The sequence below is a fragment of the Notechis scutatus genome, chromosome 6 (assembly GCF_049901735.1).
Source record: "Notechis scutatus isolate UNSWTSFEM ecotype Mainland chromosome 6, rNotScu1.2, whole genome shotgun sequence".
NCBI lineage: Eukaryota > Metazoa > Chordata > Lepidosauria > Squamata > Elapidae > Notechis > Notechis scutatus.
The window spans coordinates 79,567,211-79,585,732 of record NC_142014.1 but is presented as its reverse complement, the minus strand read 5'-3'; the positions used below and the strand labels follow the sequence as shown (position 1 = coordinate 79,585,732).

The 18,522-nt window shown below is 46.6% G+C and overlaps 1 protein-coding gene across 1 annotated transcript in view; it reads right to left on the bottom strand.

Moving 5' to 3' along the window:
* LRGUK (leucine rich repeats and guanylate kinase domain containing) overlaps window positions 1-18,522 on the bottom strand; it is a 65,734-nt gene that overhangs the window by 28,878 nt on the left and 18,334 nt on the right. Inside the window, 6 exon segments of the mRNA XM_087969156.1 lie at window positions 1,228-1,324; window positions 1,855-1,974; window positions 5,205-5,311; window positions 6,382-6,468; window positions 14,775-14,855; window positions 15,643-15,786. Of these exon segments, the coding sequence (XP_087825282.1) occupies window positions 1,228-1,324; window positions 1,855-1,974; window positions 5,205-5,311; window positions 6,382-6,468; window positions 14,775-14,855; window positions 15,643-15,786 (636 nt within the window).

Sequence of the window (18,522 nt, the reverse complement as noted above, 5' to 3'; positions counted from 1 at the left end):
CCGGGGAAGCCAAACAGCCAAGGACGGGCATTGCAAAGGAGCCCTGCTTGGATTCTAGCACAGTGGAGTTTTGATATTTTACCAGCTATCCTCCTCTTGTGGGATTCTCGGTGATCTCTAAGCTTGGTGGTTTTCTTGCAGACATTTCAGGACCGAATTAGGTAACGTCCTCAGTGCTAGAGAGGAGTGGGGTTTGCTCAGTCCCTTCTAGCACTGATGATGTTATCTAGTTGGGTCATGAAAGGTCTGCAAGGAAGCCACCAAGCTCAGAGAGCACCAAGGACCCTACAGTCCATTTCCTCCTCCACCTCCTCCCTCCTCCTCCTCCTCCTCCTCCTCCTCCTCCTCCTCCTCCTCCTCCTCTTTCCTCCTCCCCTACTAGCACTGATGATGTTACCTAGTTCGGTCATGAAAGGTCTGCAAGGAAACCACCAAGCTCAGAGAGCACCAAGGACCCTACAGTCCATTTCTTCCTCCTCCTCCTCCTCCTCCTCCTCCTCCTCCTCCTCCTCCTCCTCCTCCTCCTCCTCCTCCTCCTCCCCTACTAGCACTGATGATGTTACCTAGTTGGGTCATGCAATGTCTGCAAAGAAGCCACCAAGCTCAGAGGGCACCAAGGACCCTACAGTCCATTTCCTCCTCCTCCTCCTCCTCCTCCTCCTCCTCCTCCTCCTCCTCCTCCTCCTCCTCCTCCTCCTCCTCCTCCTCCTCCTCCTCCTCCTCCTCCTCCTCCTCCTCCTCCTCCCCCCTTCCACAAAACTCCCTTCCTGTTCTTTGGTGTCCTCTGAGCTTTGGTGGTTTTCTTGCAGATGTTTCAGGGCCGAGTTAAGGTAACAGCATCAATGCTAGAAGGGTTTGCCCTCTCTCTTCTGGTACTGATGATGTAACCTTAGTTACGTCAAAAAACGTGCACAAGAAAACAACCACGCTCAGAGAGCACCACGGGGCCCATCGTCCGTTTCCTGTCCTACTCTCTTCTACCAGTTTTGTTGCACCAAACTTTCCCATCAGCTGAGAGATCACAAGACACCCGTTCGAATCCTCCAAGTGTTTCCCACATACGACAACGCGACAGCGAGGGACACACAAGACAGCAAACTTTCTAGCTTTCTTCGATCTCTGAAGGCCCAAACATCTCGTCCTTCTGTCCATCCTGAGCGTGAGCTAGGATGGATTTGATGACAACCTTCCTTGGTTACTTCCCAACAGACCGGATTCCCTCCTTACCGTGTTCACCATCTTGTCAAATTCCTCCTGAGATACGTAATGGTAATCTAATTTGTTCTCTTCTCCGAAATAAGGGCTCCTGGTGGTATGACAGGGGCTGAGTAGGAAGCAAAGCAGAAAGAGAAGGAACTGAGAACAGGGGGTGAGGAAGGCTGAGGTCCCGTTCAGAGTTGAACTGAGTAACAGAATGACAGAGCCAGAAGGGACCTCAAGAGATCTTCTAATCCAGGGGTCGCCATCCTTTTGGACCTCAGGGACCACCAAACTCATCATTTTAAATCTCCCAGACCAGAGACCCTGGGAAAATCCCCCAAAAAGTCTGCAGGAAAATTCCCCACCCTGTTTTCCTATCGAACGATCATTCTTTACCGTCTCCAGCTCCATTCTCAGGGAGAGAGAGAGAGAGAGAGACTTTTGGCTTCATGCAAGGAAAGCAGCAGAAGCCGCAGAAGTCTTTCTTTCTCTCCCCCAAACTCTGCCAAGGCGATTATCTGACGCATTTAAGGAATGCACTGCTTATCCACCTCTCTCTTTCTGCTGGCAAGTAAAAAGACCAAAGGGGTATTTTTTTAGTTGACACTGCCTCCACCAACTCCCCAAAGATTCCCAAATGCGTAGGACTCATACCTGTATCTGAAATAATTGTTGAACTTCCGACACAGCCGGTGACAAAGTTCTCGCTTCCAGCAGGCCAACGGTCCAGTCAACACCAACATGGGGTAGGGAGCATCAAGGCTGGGCAGGGTGCTGTGGAAAGAGAAGAGAAAGCTTGATGGAGCCTCTCAAACAAGAACATTACACACAAAACCTCTGGGTGAGTTTCTCATTACTGTAATAGATGAACTATGTATATACGTACAAATGACAATAAAGAATTCAAATTCAAATTATTGTAATAGATGAATTTCTATTAGGATGGTGTAGTAGATCATGGAGCGATGGGATTTTATTTAATGTAACCAGGGTCTTCTTTCAAAATTAAGAGTTGGTTACAAACCAAAAAGCTTCCAGACTTTGAACAATCAAAGCTTTCCAAAGTCCTTAAAGAGTTTTCTAAGAATAAAACGATGTACAGACTTGAGGGGATGCTGTTCCTTTAATTATTTTGAAGGAAGAGAATCAAAGATTGGGAGAAACCAGGCTCAAAAGCAGGAACTGAGAGAGGGATCTTGGAGTCTTAGTGGACAACCAGCTAAATAGGAGCCAGCAGGGTGGAGCAGTAGCCAAAAAAGCTAATGCAATCCTAAATTGCATTAACAGAGGGATACAATCGAGATCAAGGGAGATACTAATAGCACTCTATAAAGCCTTAGTAAGGCCACACCTAGAGTACTGTATCCAGTTTTCATCACCACACTATAAAAAAGAGGTTGGGACTCTAGAAAAAGTGCAGAGAAGAGGAACCAGGATGATGAGGGGACTGGAGACTAAAACATACGATGAATGGTTGCAGGAACCGGGCTTGGCTAGTGTAGGGAAGAGAAGGACCAGGGAAGACATGATAACAGTCTTCCAATATTTGAGGGGCTGCCCCAGAGAGGAGGAAGGGGTCAAGCTGTTTTCCAAGGCACCTGAAGGCCAGACGAGGAACAATGGATGGAAACTGATCAAGAAGAGATTCAACCTGGAAATAAGGAGAAATTTTCTGACAGTGAGAACAATCAACCCATAGAACAGAAGTTGCCTTTGGAAGCTGTGGGAGCTTCATCCCTGGAGGCTTTCAAGAAGAGACTGGACTCCCATCTGTCAGAAATGGTGTAGGGTCTCCTGCATGGGTGGGGGGCTGGACTAGATGACCTACAAGGTCCTTTCCAACTCTGTTATTCTGTTAAAGCATAGCCTTTTTGTGTAGGGAAATATATGCTTGATAAATATTTGAGGGGCTGCTACAGAGAGAAGGTGGTCAAGCTATTTTCCAAGGCACCTGAAGGCCAGACAAGGAATAATGGATGGAAACTGATCAAGGAGAGATTCAACCTGGAAACAAGGAGAAACTTTCTGACAGTGAGAACAATCAACCCATGGAACGGAAGTTGCCCTTGGAAGTTGTAGAAGCTTCATCCCTGGAGGCTTTCAAGAAGACTTTCAAAAAACCTCACCCCTTTCCTAAGAGGTCTGTAGGGGGCGTGCATAAGCGCACCAACGTGCCTACCATCCCTGTCCTATTGTTTCTCTTATTCTTCTTTTATTTTTCTTATATGTACCCATTTCATGTATTCACAACTATGTATACACTTATACTTATCTTGTAAACAATTGGCAAATCAAATAAATAAATAAAATAAATAAGACTGCCATTTGTCAGGGATGGTTTAAGGTCTCCTGCTTGGGTGGGTGGGGGGTTGGACTAGATGACCTGCAAGGTCCCTTCCAACGATTCTATTCTATTCTATTCTATTCTATTCTATTCTATTCTATTCTATTCTATTCTATTCTATTCTATTCTATTCTATTCTATTCTATTCTATTCCTATCCCATATTCCTATTCTATTCTAATTCTATTCTATTCCCTATTCTTATTCTTATTCTATTCCCTACTCTTTTCTGTTCTATTTCCGTTCTGTTCCGTTCCGTTCCATTCCATTCCATTCTATTCTATCCCTATCCCATATTCCTATTCTATTCTAATTCTAATTCTAGTTCTATTCCCAATTCTTATTCTTATTCTATTCCCTACTCTTTTCTGTTCTATTTCCGTTCCGTTCACGTTCCATTCCATTCCATTCCATTCTATTCTATCCCTATCCCATATTCCTATTCTATTCTATTCTAATTCTAATTCTAATTCTATTCTATTCCCTATTCTTATTCTATTCCCTACTCTTTTCTGTTCTATTTCCGTTCCATTCCATTCCATTCCATTCCATTCCATTCTATCCCTATCCCATATTCCTATTCTATTCTAATTCTAATTCTAATTCTATTCTATTCCCTATTCTTATTCTTATTCTATTCCCTACTCTTTTCTGTTCTATTTCCGTTCCGTTCCGTTCCGTTCCATTCCATTCCATTCTATTCTGTCCCTATCCCATATTCCTATTCTATTCTAATTCTAATTCTAGTTCTATTCCCAATTCTTATTCTTATTCTATTCCCTACTCTTTTCTGTTCTATTTCCGTTCCGTTCCGTTCCGTTCCGTTCCATTCCATTCCATTCCATTCTATTCTATCCCTATCCCATATTCCTATTCTATTCTATTCTAATTCTAATTCTATTCTATTCCCTATTCTTATTCTATTCCCTACTCTTTTCTGTTCTATTTCCGTTCCATTCCATTCCATTCCATTCCATTCCATTCCATTCTATTCTATTCTATCCCTATCCCATATTCCTATTCTAATTCTAATTCTAATTCTATTCTATTCCCTATTCTTATTCTTATTCTATTCCCTACTCTTTTCTGTTCTATTTCCGTTCCATTCCATTCCATTCCATTCCATTCCATTCCATTCCATTCTATTCTATTCTATTCTATTCTATTCTATTCTATTCTATTCCTATCCCATATCCCTATTCTATTCTAATTCTAATTCTAATTCTATTCCCTATTCTTATTCTTATTCTATTCCCTACTCTTTTCTGTTCTATTTCCATTCCGTTCTATTCCGATTCTATTCTTTGATATTAAGAAGACAGCTGGAAGCCATCATAGCTGCAAGTTTTTGTCCCTTCCAGGGCAGTTTTTCGTGACCAGTGGGTGCTGTTAAGAGCTCCCTGCGCCTCTCGTTTGGGGCGTGAGAAAACCTCTGCTCTGACCGGTTTTGTTTCCAAGGAAATGAAGAGCTGGGAATCACTGCTTTGAAGAGAGGGGAGGACGAACAGGATGAGGGGAGGACTAACACGATGGGATCATCTGCCGGGGTAACCCAGGTTCGGTTCAATTCCGTACCGCCAGGGTGTTTCTGGGACACACTCTAGTTTTGGAAAGAGAAGGAGAGGAGAGGGAGAGGAGGAAGAGGAAGGGTGGGGGGTCACCTGTTGAAGATGTGCTGGGGTTGCATCATGCTGTACATGATGTGAGTCATGTGGTCCTGAGAAGCTGCCACTTCTTGGGGGGGGTCGTACTTGTTCACGGCGGCAACCTGCTCCCAAGTTAAGAGAAAGGGGGGAAATGTAGGTTAATGATGCGTACGGGTGATTTGCAAGGTGGCGCAGTGGCGAGAGTGCAGCATTGCAGGCTAACTCTGCCAGCTGCCAGCAGTTCGATGCTGACCGGCTCAAGGTGGACTCGTCCTTCCGGAGTGGGTAAAAATGAGGGCCCCGATTGTTGGGGCAAGAGGCTGACTCTGTAGATTGCTTCGAGGGGGCTGGAAAGCACTGTGAAATGGTGTATAAGTCTAAGGGCTATTAGTAAGTGCTAAGGGAGGGAGGGAGGGAGGGAGGGAGGAAGGAAGGAAGGGAGGAAGGAAGGAAGGAAGGAAGGAAGGAAGGAAGGAAGGAAGGAAGGAAGGAAGGAAGGGCCATGGCGGGGCAGGGGTGAGACTGCAGTATTGCACACTAATTCACTGCTCACTGCTCACTGCCAGCAGTTCAATCCTGACCAGATCAAGGTTGGCTCAGCCTTCCATCCTTCCAAAGTCGATAAAGTGAGGACCAGATGGTTGGGGACAAGAGGCTGACTCTGTAAACTGCTTAGGGAGGGCTGGAAAGAACTGTGAAGTAGTATATAAGTCTAAGTGCTACTGGTAAGTGCTAAAGAAGGGAGGGAGAGAAGGAAGGAAGGGAGGGAGGGAGGGAGGGAGGGAGGGAAGGAAGGAAGGAAGGAAGGAAGGAAGGAAGGAAGGAAGGAAGGAAGGGTGGGTCATGGTGGGGCAGTGGTTAGAAAGCAATATTGCAGGCTAACTCTGCCCACTGCCAGCAGTTTGATCCTGACCAGCTCAAGGTTGACTCAGCCTTCCATCCTTCTGAGGTTGGTAAAATGAGGACCCAGATGGTTGAGGGGAATAGGCTGACTCTGTAAACCATTGAGAGTCAAGCACTGTGAAGGGTATATAAATCTAAGTGCTATTGCTATTGCTATCTATCACCTATCTGTGATGCGGCACTGTGGTTAGAACATAATATTGCAGGCTAACTCTGCCCACTGCCAGCAGTTCGATCCTGACTAGCTCAAGGTTCAGCCTCCCATCGTTCCAGGGTCGGGGGCATTTACCTTTTCCTCCACAGAGATCTTCTTGTGATCCAGTTCGATTAGACGGAGCAGCATAAAAATCACCAGCAGCCAATAATCTTCTTGGTCCTGAGGAAAATGCACAGATGGGTTGGTTTCAGTTTTGGGTTCGATTTCGGGCTAATTAGAAGAAAAGTTACTTGATCAGATTATTCTCCCATACTTTGACGCGGGAAGTAGAGAAGGAAGAGAAGCTCAGAGGAAATAAGAGGGTACAGGGTGTCCTTGAGTTACCACAGTTCATTTAGCGACCGTTTGAAGTTACGACAGCCCTGGGAAAAGGGACTTACGACCGTTTTCACGGTTGTTAAAGGAATGGTTTTAAATTGAGGATTACCTGAGAGAAAAGTATTGTAAGTTACTCTTTTATAATAGGATTTTATATAATTTAAAGATGGTTAAGCTAGACTATTTCTGTCAGCTTCCTTGTTACTCTCTCTGCTACATATAAAACCCCCCACCCTAAAACCCAAAATGTGTTCAGTGACAAGTACATGATGCATTGTTTATAATCTTCTTGGAAAACCGGGGCTAGGCAACAAGTAAATAAGATAAGGGACATCCTCCCAAGGTGAAGCCCAGCCGTGAAACAAGATAAGACACAGAGGCACTGTGATGACCCAGGACATGACACAAAAAATAACAAAGTCACAAAAGTAGAATAAATTTGCTTTAATGCCTCCAACTTGGCCCCCAATGTCCAGTTATTCTCAGCTGGAGATCAAACTCTTCCAAAAAAACAGTCTACGAAGGGAAATGCAGCCGAACCCAAAGTAAAGATAATTAGAAATAAAACACAAACCACACTGAAGTAATTAACATGTCAGGCCACGATGATAAATTGCAGACTTCCAAAGGATAAGATAGATAAGATAAGATAAGATAAATTTATTGTCATTGTGCTCAGGAACCTGAGAACAACGAAATAAGGTGCTCTTTCGCAACATACAACTAAACAACACCAAAAGACATATACAAATAACAATATAAAACAAATTAAAACAAATAACAATTAAAAACTGTACAACCAGGATATATATATGTTAAGACCACCAGATTCATAACTCTGCATTTAACCTGATCACAGCACTTGGGTAAAAGCTATGTTGAAATCTACTTGTCCTGGCTTTCAGCACTCTATATCGTCTTCCTGATGGTAGGATCTCAAACATCGGGTGGCCTGGATGCGAAGGGTCTCTCAAGATCTTTTGTATCTTCCTTCTACATCCCATGTTGTACAAATCCTCCAATGAGGGAAGAGGACATCCGCTGATCTTTTGTGCCCTTTTTATCACTCTTTGGAGTGCCCTTTTCTCCGCCTCTGTACAACTCCTAAACCACACACAGAAAGGATAACGCAGCACCCACAGTTGGGAGGACGCTAAAGCCCAGATAAGCCTCTACAAAGATAATGCATCTTTTGCTTCCAGCAAGGTGCTGTTCTCCCAGTTGCAACTCATGAAAGGGATCAGGGCCTTTTCCTCCCCCGTAAGCCACATTGCTCCCTTCTCCATTCCTCCCTGCGTGCCCTAGGATGAAGAGGTGATGGCCCTGGGTCTTTCTCTGAATGCCCAGCCGGACTGTGCCCTTCCCCCCCACTTTTCTTCCACAGCCACTGGAGCCACACTCCCTGGCAGCTGCTCAGTCTCCCCCTCAGAATCAGACTCCAACAAGGGCATGACAGACACAGAAAACAATGTCAGGTTGAGCCTTTTAAGCCTATAATTTAGCTCATCTTAGAATGCAAGAAAATAAGGGGGTGTGGGGAGGGCCTCTTAGGCGTGGCGTGTTCTGTGCAAGGGTATAAATGTATTGTTTGAATGTGGAATTTTGTTCTCCTTGTACTCAATCCACTTGGGAAGGGTCTTGGAAGCCACGCTTGCAACCGTTTTTTTTCTTTTCTCCAATAAACCTTTGAAGTTGTGCAGCAGACTTGTCTTCGTATTGTGAGTATGAATTTATTTGGGAGGGAGCGTTCTTATATCTCACACTTGGAACAACATTTTAAACACAAGCTGACCTATTCCTGTGGCTTAGCCGGCAGCAGGTGTGGACGGCTGAGGAGAGCGAGGACTCAGATGAGGGGCCAGGACCATCAGGGAGTGGACTGCTGCCTTCAGAGATTGTGGGGGGGCTGGCAGCAGCGATGAGGAGGTTCCTGAGGAGCCTGTGCCAAGGGCGCGTGCGCGCAGGATTGCTCGCAGGAAAGAGCAGCTACAACACCACGGGCGACTCGGGAGTAAGGCTGCAAGGTAATGGCCCCTCCTTCAAGAAGATAAAAGCCAGCTGTGAAACGAACTTACTTTGCAGAAGGCAAAGACGTTTTGAAACTCCAGCCTCGTGGACATTCCAGTATATCCTGAGTTTGTATTTGAAGATTCTTATTTTGCAAATTATTTCTTGTCTGTTATCTTTTGGCCAGCCTCGCACAGTTTGGCAAGGCTTGTGCTTATCACAGCTAATTATTTTGCAGAGTCTTTAAAAGGTTTCAGTTCCCTTTGGATTGTGTTTGATTTGTTGGAAAAGGGCGTGGGTCAGAGCACCTAAACAGTACAGAATCTCTCCCAGGGTTTTCACTACAATGTTTTCCTTACAGTCTGAACATGGATTGAAGCCAGAGACCCCAAATTCAGCCCTGAGCTACAAACATTCTCCTTTATCGTTATTAGTCCAGGTAGACAACCCTGGCGACCTTCTGGAAAGCAAAGTTGAGAGGGAAGCCAGATTCACTTAACAGCCACGTCACTCGCTTAACCACTGCAGTGATTTACTTCACTCTTATCAAGAAAGGTCATCAAATGGGGGTTAAAACTCACTTAGCGATGGTTTCACTTAGCAACAGAAGGGTTGGGCTCAATTGGAAGCCGAGGACGGCCTGTAATTCAGAGCTTCGGCTCCTGGTTTTAGCTAGCAGGATAAATCCACAGAAGAAACAAACTCTACATCACCCTTCGTAAACCATATGACAACTTTGACAGCGGTTTGACCAGGATGGTAGAAGGTCTCCTGCCTTGAGCCGGAGGTTGGACTAGAAGTCCTCCCAGGTCCCTTCCAGCCTGGTTATTCTTGTTGTACAGAATGAATTGACACCACAGTTTTTAACGTCAATGGATTCCTTGAGATGGTTTTGTGAATATCCAGATGCCTGGGTGAATTTCCCGTGTTTCCCTGAAAATAAGACCCAATTGGAAAAAAAGCCCTAGCATGGTTTTTCGGGATGCTCATAATATAAGCCCTACTCCCAAAATAAGTCCTAATTAAGGTTGTCAGCCAGATGGATGCATTTAGTACCGCATTTTCCCGAAAATAAGACCTAACCGGAAAATGTCTCAGTTAAGATTGTCAGCCAGATGGATGCATTTAGTGCCGCATTTCCCCGAAAATAAGACCTAACCGGAAAATGTCTCAGTTAAGATTGTCAGCCAGATGGATGCATTTAGTGCCGCATTTCCCCGAAAATAAGACCTAACCGGAAAATGTCTCAGTTAAGATTGTCAGCCAGATGGATGCATTTACTGCCGCATTTCCCCGAAAATAAGACCTAACCGGAAAATAAGACCCAATTTTGCCTTTTGGAGAAAAAATTAATATAAGACCTGGTCTTATTTTGGGGGGAAACACGGTAGCTATAATAATTTGCATTCTTCTTATCATCAGGTATCCAACCGCTGAGAGACCACTCCACAAGGAATTTCTGAGATATTTAGTACCGCTTTATAAAACTTTAGTAAGGTCCACAGTAAGGAATCCTGCATCCAGTTTTGGCCACCACATTAGAAAAAAGATGTTGAGGCTTTGGAAAAAGGGCAGAGAAGAGCAACTAAGATGATTAAAGTCCTGGAGACTAAAACATACGAAGAACGGTTGCAGGGAATGGGGTATGCCTAGTTTAATGGAAAGAAGGACTAGGGGGGACATGATAGCACTATTCCAGTATTTGAGGGGCTGCCACAAAGAAGAGGGAGCTAACTTATTTTTCAAAGCACTAGAAGGCAAGACAAAAAATAACGGGTGAAAATTAATCAAGGAGAGAAGCAACGTGGAATTAAGGAGAAACTTCCTAACAGTGAGGACGATTAACCAGCTTGTCTCCAGAAGTTGTAAATACTCCATCGGTGGAGGCTTTTAAGAAGAGACTGGATAGTCACTTGTCTGGATTGGTATAGGATCGCCTGCTTGAGGAGGGGATTGGACTAGAACAGGAGTAGCCAACCGTTTGAACCTCAGGGAGCACCAAACTCATAATTCTAAATCCCGTGGACCACTAATATGAATTTTGAGTGACAGTGGCTTGCTGACGTTGCTGAGAGAGAGGGAGGGGAGGAGGAGAGGAGAGGAGAGAGAGAGACAGAGACAGAGAGACAGAGAGACAGAGAGAGAGGGGGGACAGAGACAGAGAGACAGAGAGAGAGAGAGAGAGGGAGGGAGGGAGAGAGAAAGAGAGACAGAGAGACAGAGAGAGAGAGATCTGATCTAACCTCGGAGGGCTGGCAGTGATGTTCTCTCTCTCTCTCTCACACACACACACACCACACACACACACACACACAGAAGGATCCCTCACCTCCCCACCCCCAGCCACATTCCTAACCTGCTTTTCAACTCCGTTCTTGGGAGGGGGGTTAGAGATAGAGAGGGAGAGAGAGAGAGAGACGATATCCTGCAATCCAAAATAAATAAATCAATGATCGACCAATAGGAAAACGGGGTGGGGGATTTTCCCAGGGTCTCTGCAGAAGGACCAGAAGCAGCAGAGACCCTTTCCCCCCCCTCCCCTCAGTCCCTCGTGTTGTTCGCAATGCAAGCGACGCAAGCCTCGTGTTCCCGCGGGCCATGTGGGCGGCGCAGCCTTGAGTTCCTGCGCAGCCTGGATTAAATTCCTTTGAGGGGGACATTTCTCTGTGGACCACCAACCTTTTCTCGCGGGCCACCAGTGGTCCCCCAGCCCACTGGTTGGCGACCACTGGACTAGATGATCTACAAGGTCCCTTCCGGCCCTGTTCTATTCTAGTCCTCAATTTTTATGGTTATCTCGACTTGCAAATACATTTCAGTGATGGTTCAGATACAGAACAGCACTGAAAAAAAAGTCACTCAGGACTGCTTTTCACACTTATGACCGTCGCTGCATCCCCTCGATCGCAGGAGCCAAAATTCAGACGCTTGGCAAGCAAACTCACATTTATGACGGGGGGCAGTGTCCCCGGGGTCACGGGTTCCCCTTTTGCGACCTTCTGACAAGCGAAGTCAATTCGGGGGGGGAGCCAGATTCCCATAACAACTTTGCGTATAGGGTCTCCTGGTTGAGCAGGGGGTTGGACTAGAAGACCTCCGAGGTCCCTTCCAGCTCTATTGTGAATTTGAAAGTCAGGATTAAAGAGCTCTGGGCCTCCCGCGAGAGACTAATCCCCGGTGGATTATGCCAAGCAACTTCTACCAAGCCGGAAAATGCTGATAAATGGGTGATATTTCTTCCCTGGCCTCCTGGGGCCTATTTGGAAGACTTTTTAAAACTTTGGATGCGAATGCTAAATCTTCCACCCTCCTCCAGAACGAGACCTTAAACAGATGCTGCATCCGGCAGGGATGTGTTCTGACCCAAACCTGGTTCCAAGGAAGCAAACACGAGACAAAGGTAACAGCACCACCTTTTAACGTTTCGTTACGAATCCCGTTCTTTCATGGGTAAAAGGCTGCTTCAAACCAATTAGCTCCGATAAGAAAGAGCCTGGCCAAGGTTCTGCAAGGCTGCCAAGAACACCAGATTAAGTTACTAAGAAATATTTGAAACGCACAGAGTCTCCAAACACAAACTAAGAGAGTCCAAACATCCACAAGGCTTGAGTGCAAAAACTTCTTTGCTTCCTGCAAAGAACTCCGGTTTCTCAGCTGGCTTTTATCTTCTCAGGGAGGGGCCGTTACTTTGCAGCCTTACTCCTGAGTCGCCCGTGCTGCTGCAGCTGCTCTTTCCTTCGAGCAGCCCTGCACGCATGCACACTTGGCACAGGCTCCTCGGGGTGCTCTTCCTCACTGCTGCCAGCCTCCACAATCTCCAAAGGCAGCAGTCCCCTCCCTGATGGTCCTGGCCCCATCCCTGCACCACCAGCAGGCCCCTCACCTGAGTCCTCGCTCTCCGAGACCTCAGCCGTCCACACCTGCTGCTGGCGAACCAGAACAGGATGTGACATTTGACTCTGATTTAAATGTTGCTGGCGTGACAGATGAGAGATCCTCCTGGCTTGTTAATCGCACCAAAACTGTCACCTCCATCGTGCAGGAAAGCGGGGTCCAGATTCTGGAGGGGAAATCCCTCAAAAGCCACCTTTGTCTTGAAAGGTCAGCAGATGTTCACAGGAAGAAAAAAAGAAGCTGCTTTGGCTTGAATTTCTTTCCATCTTGTTGGCTCGCCCTTCATTTCTTAACCTTCTTGGTATTTGAAGGCTGGTTCCTTGTACGGTTACAGCCAACCGAATGACAAGAGTTGAAAGGGAACTTGGAGGTCTTCTAGTCTAACCCCCTGCTCAAGCAGGAGAGCCCGCAGAGAAGGTTTCCTAACACTGAAGTTTCTCAGGACTCAGAGAAAATCCTACATCCAAGCCACCAAAGCAGGTTCCTGCATTTTAGTGTATTTATTATGCAAACGCATAGGGCTGCTCTTCTCGTAATGCCTCCCATACTACCACCTCTTACAATACTAGACAACACCATATCAACAGTAGAGACCTTCAAATTTCTAGGTTCTATCATATCACAAGACCTAAAATGGACACCTAACATCAACAACGTCATCAAAAAAGCACAACAAAGAATGTTCTTCCTGCGCCAACTCAGGAAGCTCAAACTGCCCAAGGAGCTGCTTATCCAGTTCTACAGAGGAACTATTGAGTCTGTCATCTGCACCTCTATAACTGTCTGGTTTGGTTCTGCAACCCAACAGGACAGACACAGACTTCAGAGGATAATTAGGACTGCAGAAAAAGCAATTACTACCAACCTGCCTTCAATGGAGGACCTGCATCCTGCACGAGTCCAAAAGAGGGCTGTGAAAATATCTAGACCCCTCACATCCCGGACATAAACTGTTTCAACTCCCACCCTCAAAACGACACTACAGAGCATTGCACACCAGAACAACTAGACACAAGGACAGTTTTCCCCCGAATGCCATCACTCTGCTAAACAAATAATTCCCTCAACACTGTCCAACTATTTCCAAAGTCTGCACTACTATTACTATTAATCTTCTTATCACCCATCCCTTCCCACTTGTGACTGTATGACTGTAACTTTGTCACTTGTATCCTCACGATCTATATTGACTGTCTCCTAGTAGGAATCAGTGGCTTATTGCACCCTATGACTATTATTAAGTGTTGCACCTGATGATTCTTGACTCTTGAGAAATGTCTCTTTTCTTTTATGTACATTGAGAGTTTATGCATCAAAGACAAATTCCTTGTGTGTCCAATCACACTTGGCCAATAAAGAATTCTATTCTATTCTATTCTATTCTATTCTATTCTGTTCTGTTCTGTTCTGTTCTGTTCTGTTCTGTTCTGCTCTGTTCTGTTCTTCTTCCTTATTCTATTCTGTTCTGTTCTTCTTCTATTCTATTCTGTTCTGTTCCGTTCCGTTCCGTTCCATTCTATTCTATGTGGCGACCAAGCATAAAAATCTCACATAAAGACTATAGGGCCGTGATGGCGAACCTATGCCACGCGTGCCGGAAGTGGCACACAGATCCATTTCCCCCGGCACACGAGAGCTCGCCTGGAAATGCCCCACCGCGCATGTGCGTGCGCTGCCGCCCGACAGCTGATTGTCGGGTATCTGGTGCGCATGTGCAGGGGCGAGGGACACGTGCACCTGTGCAGAGATGCGCAGGGCGCGCAGGGTTGATCACGTGCACGTATGCAGACGCGTGGCGCATGCGGGGGAATCGCGCACGCAGGCCCAGGCACGTGGCATCTGTCAAGGGGATCTCGTGTGCAGGCGCAGATGCGCAGCGTGCTGCAGGAGGATCGCGCGCCCATGAGCAGGGGGTGTGGGGAGGCGCCAGCACGCATTGCACAAGCGCACGCGGAGTTATCGGCATGGGAGCCGAAAAAGGTTTGCCACTACTGCTACAGGGGAAAAAAAATTCCATTAAAAACCATAAAGAGACCAAATTAAGAAGCCCTTAATCAAGCAGACCGAAGACATCAACTGTCCCACTCTGCAGCCATGGATGTTATTTATTTCATTCTTTCTTAAAATTTTGGTGGACTCTACCTCAAACCATTACCTGCCCTTTAACTGTCATAACGAATGACATTAGCGTGACAAAAATGTACCACTGTTCCAATGTTCCATGGATGGCTTGACTTCTCCCTCACCTGAACGGGATTCTTCAACAGGTTGAACACTCTCAGCAGAGGCAGAGATTCGATGTATTCCAGCTCGCTCAGTTCAGACACCTGGTGAGGACAAGAAGAAAGGTGTGGATTAAAGGAAAGAGGGAGGAGGAGGAGGAGGAGGAGAAAGCTCCAAAATCATGGATGGAAATGGATGGATGGAGCAGCCCCATCAGGGAAGAGGTGACACACAAGAGTTTCCTCATCTCTGTTGCCCAGGGAGGAAAAAGGAAAAAAATAAGAATCAAGAAACTCAGGTTTTTTTAGCCCTCGTGGCTTTAGAGAGACATAAACAGATGATAGAGAGAAACAGACAAGATAGATAGATAGATAGATAGATAGATAGATAGATAGATAGATAGATAGGGTAGATAGGTACGTAGGTGGATAGGTAGATAGATAGATAGATAGATAGATAGATAGATAGATAGATAGATAGATAGATAGATAGATAGATAGGGTAGATATAGATGTAGAATGGATGGATGGTTATATACTAGATGGACAATGATAGAATGAATCAGTAGATGGATGATATGATGGATGCATGCATGGATAAACAAACATATGATGGATAGATAGATGATGGCTCATATGTGCAATAAATTATGCAAAATAAGAGTTACTCATATGGTTTTGTCCAATTTAAAGAGTACATTTTCTCACGCACATTTTCTCAAGCAACTTCTTGTCCCTTCTTTTCCTCCCACCCCCACCCCCCCGCCAAGTATATCCAAAAGAGAAGGATTCTGGGAAAATCTCCATTCTGTGGTTCTCCTGGCCTTTGTCCAGAGGAGGAATTCCCCCCAAGCGGTTGGCTGCTGAGTCTCCTCTGCTGTATATAACTTACCTGGTTATCTTCCAGGTTGATGTCCTGCAGGAGGTTGTGGTCTTCCAGACCCTCCAAGCTGCTGATCTGGTTGCCGGACAAATCCAACACTTGTAACACCTTGAGTTTTTCCAAGCCAACTGCTGTTTTGATCTCGTTCGATTTCTGCCAAAATAATTAAGGTAAAGGTTCCTGTGATGACCCAAAGCGACGTGGCACAAAGGCAACACAGTCAGATAATCAGCAGGCGTCCCTTTATCTCCAACTTTGCCCCCAATGTCCTGGTTACCTTCTGAGCTGGAGAAAAACTCGCCCAGGAACAGCCTTTGGCTGCCAAGAATCAAGTCGAAAACGTGGTCAACAAAAACTTTAACTATAAATCCAATCAAGGCTAGATGAGGTAATTATTCTGGCAGGGCAGGAGAAGGAATTTCAGATGTGAAGGCACAGCAATAACTCAACACAGTTGGGAAGATGCCAGGAACAGAAATAAACAAAGTCAACACAAAATAAACTCACGTTTGTTCCCAGCAGATGCCACACTCAGTTTGCATCTCTTTTAAACTCTCTTCCCAGCTTTGGCTAATGAAGGGAATCAGGGCCCTTTCCTCCCCTGTAAGCCACACAACCCATGTTGCTCCCTTCTCCATTCTTCCCTGCGTGCCCTAGGATGAAGAGGGGGTGGGCCTGGCTCTTCCTCTGAACTCCCTCTCCCTTGTTCTACCTCCCCCCTGCTCTGCCCAGCCGGACTTTGCCCTTCCCCAGTTTCTCCCACAGCCAACGGAGCCACACTCCCACTCCCTGTCAGCTGCTCATCTTCCTCCTTGGATTCAGACTCCAACAGGGGCATGACAGTTCCCCTTGCACATATGTGCTAGTCGTTTTCAGCTCTAGGGGGCGGTGCTCATCTCCATTCCAAAGCCAAAGAGCCAGCGCTGTCCGAAGACGTCTCCGTGGTCATGTGGCCGGCAGGACTAAACGCCAAAGGCGCACGGAACGCTGTTCCCTTCCCACCAAAGATGATCCCTATTTTTCTACTTGCATTTTTTTTACATGCTAGCTTGGCAGAAGCTGGGACAAGTAACGGGGACTCGCTCCGTTACGCGATGCTAGGGATTCGAACCGCCGAACCGCCGATCTTTCCGATCGACAACCTCAGCGTCTTAGCCACTGAGCCACCGTGTCCCTCCAAAATAGGAATGAGCCTCCATTATCCAAAACATAGTCATTCTTTGGGCAAATCCAAGCACAAGCAAGGACCCACACTGCCGGCTTTGACACCTGCTTGCAACATCATTGTGTACACAGGTGGTCCTTGACTCACAAGAGTTAGTGACCGCTCAAAGTTACATCGTCACTGGGGAAAAAAGGGAACGATGAATATTCTTCACCCATTAGGACCGCTGCGGCATCCCCATGGTCACATGATCAAAATTCAAATGACCCGTATTGACAACAGTCGCAGCGTCCCAGGTCAAATGATCCCCTTTGTGACCTTCCAACAAGGAAAGTCAAGGTGGGAAGCCAGATTCCCTTAACAGCCCTGTGACTAATTTAACAACTACAGTGATTTCGCTGAACAACGGTGGCAAGGATGGTTGTAAAATGGGGCAAAACTCACTGAACAACTTGTCTCACTTAGCAATATAAAAGTTGGGCTCAAATGGGATTGTAGGTTGAGGATTATCTGTATTATCCCCAATCTGGAAAAGTCTTATTGTAATTGCTCCCTGCGTTAACATCGTTGTTCTAGGTGGTGCAGTGGTTAGAATGTAGTAGTGCAGGCTAATTCTGCCGACTGCCAGCAGTTCAATCCTGACCGGCTCAGGGTGGACTCATCCTTCCGAGGTGGGTAAAATGAGGACCCAGATTGCTGGGGGGAGCCCAAGATGCTGACTCTGTAAACTGCTTAGAGAGGGCTGCAAAGCACTGTGAAGCGGTGTATAAGTGTCAGTGCTACTGCTATCTATCACCTATCTGTGGTGGCACAGTGGTGTGACTGCACTATTGCAGGCTAACTCTGCCGACTGCCTGCAGTTCAATCCTGAACCGGCTCAAGGTTGACTCTGCCTTCCAAGGTTGGTAAAATTAGGACTCTGATTCTTGGGGGCAAGAGGCTGACTCTGCAAACTGCTTAGAGAGGAGTGGAAAGCACTGTGACACGGCATATAAGTCTCAGTGCTACCGTGTTTCTCCAACAATACGACCTCCCCCAATAGGAAGACCCAGCATGTTTTCTAGGCATAAACAGATTGGAGCTGCCACTGCATTTGGAGTGCTGCTGCTGTTTGGAGCACTGCTGCTGTTTGGAGCTGCCGCTCCGCATTTGGAGCTGCCGCTCCACGTTTGCAGTGCTGCCGCTGTTTGGAGCACTGCTGCTGTTTGGAGCTGCGCTCGCATTTGGAGCTGCTGCTTCCACATTTGGAGTGCTGCTGCTGTTTGGAGCACTGCTGCTGTTTGGAGCTGCCGCTTCCGCATTTGGAGCTGCCGCTGCGCTTTGAGCTGCCGCTCCGTGTTTGGAATGCTGCCGCTGTTTGGAGCACTGCTGCTGTTTGGAGCTGCCGCTTCCGCATTTGGAGCTGCTGCCACGTTTGGAGCTGCCGCTTCCACGTTTGGAGCACTGCCGCTGTTTGGAGTTGCCATGTCCGCATTTGGAGCTGCCGCCGCATTTGGAGCATTGCCGCTGTTTGGAGCACCACCGCCATTTGGAGCGCTGCCACCACTCCAAACACGGTGGCAGCTCCAAACATGACGGTGGTGCTCCAAATGGCGGCGGCACTCCAAACATGGAAGCGGCAGCTCCAAACGTGGCGGCGGCATGGGCAGAAGGGAAAGCAACAGCGGCGGGTGCCCAAGGTCTTGGGTCTGCAGCAAAGGTGTTTGGTGGGAGTAGGGAGCTCT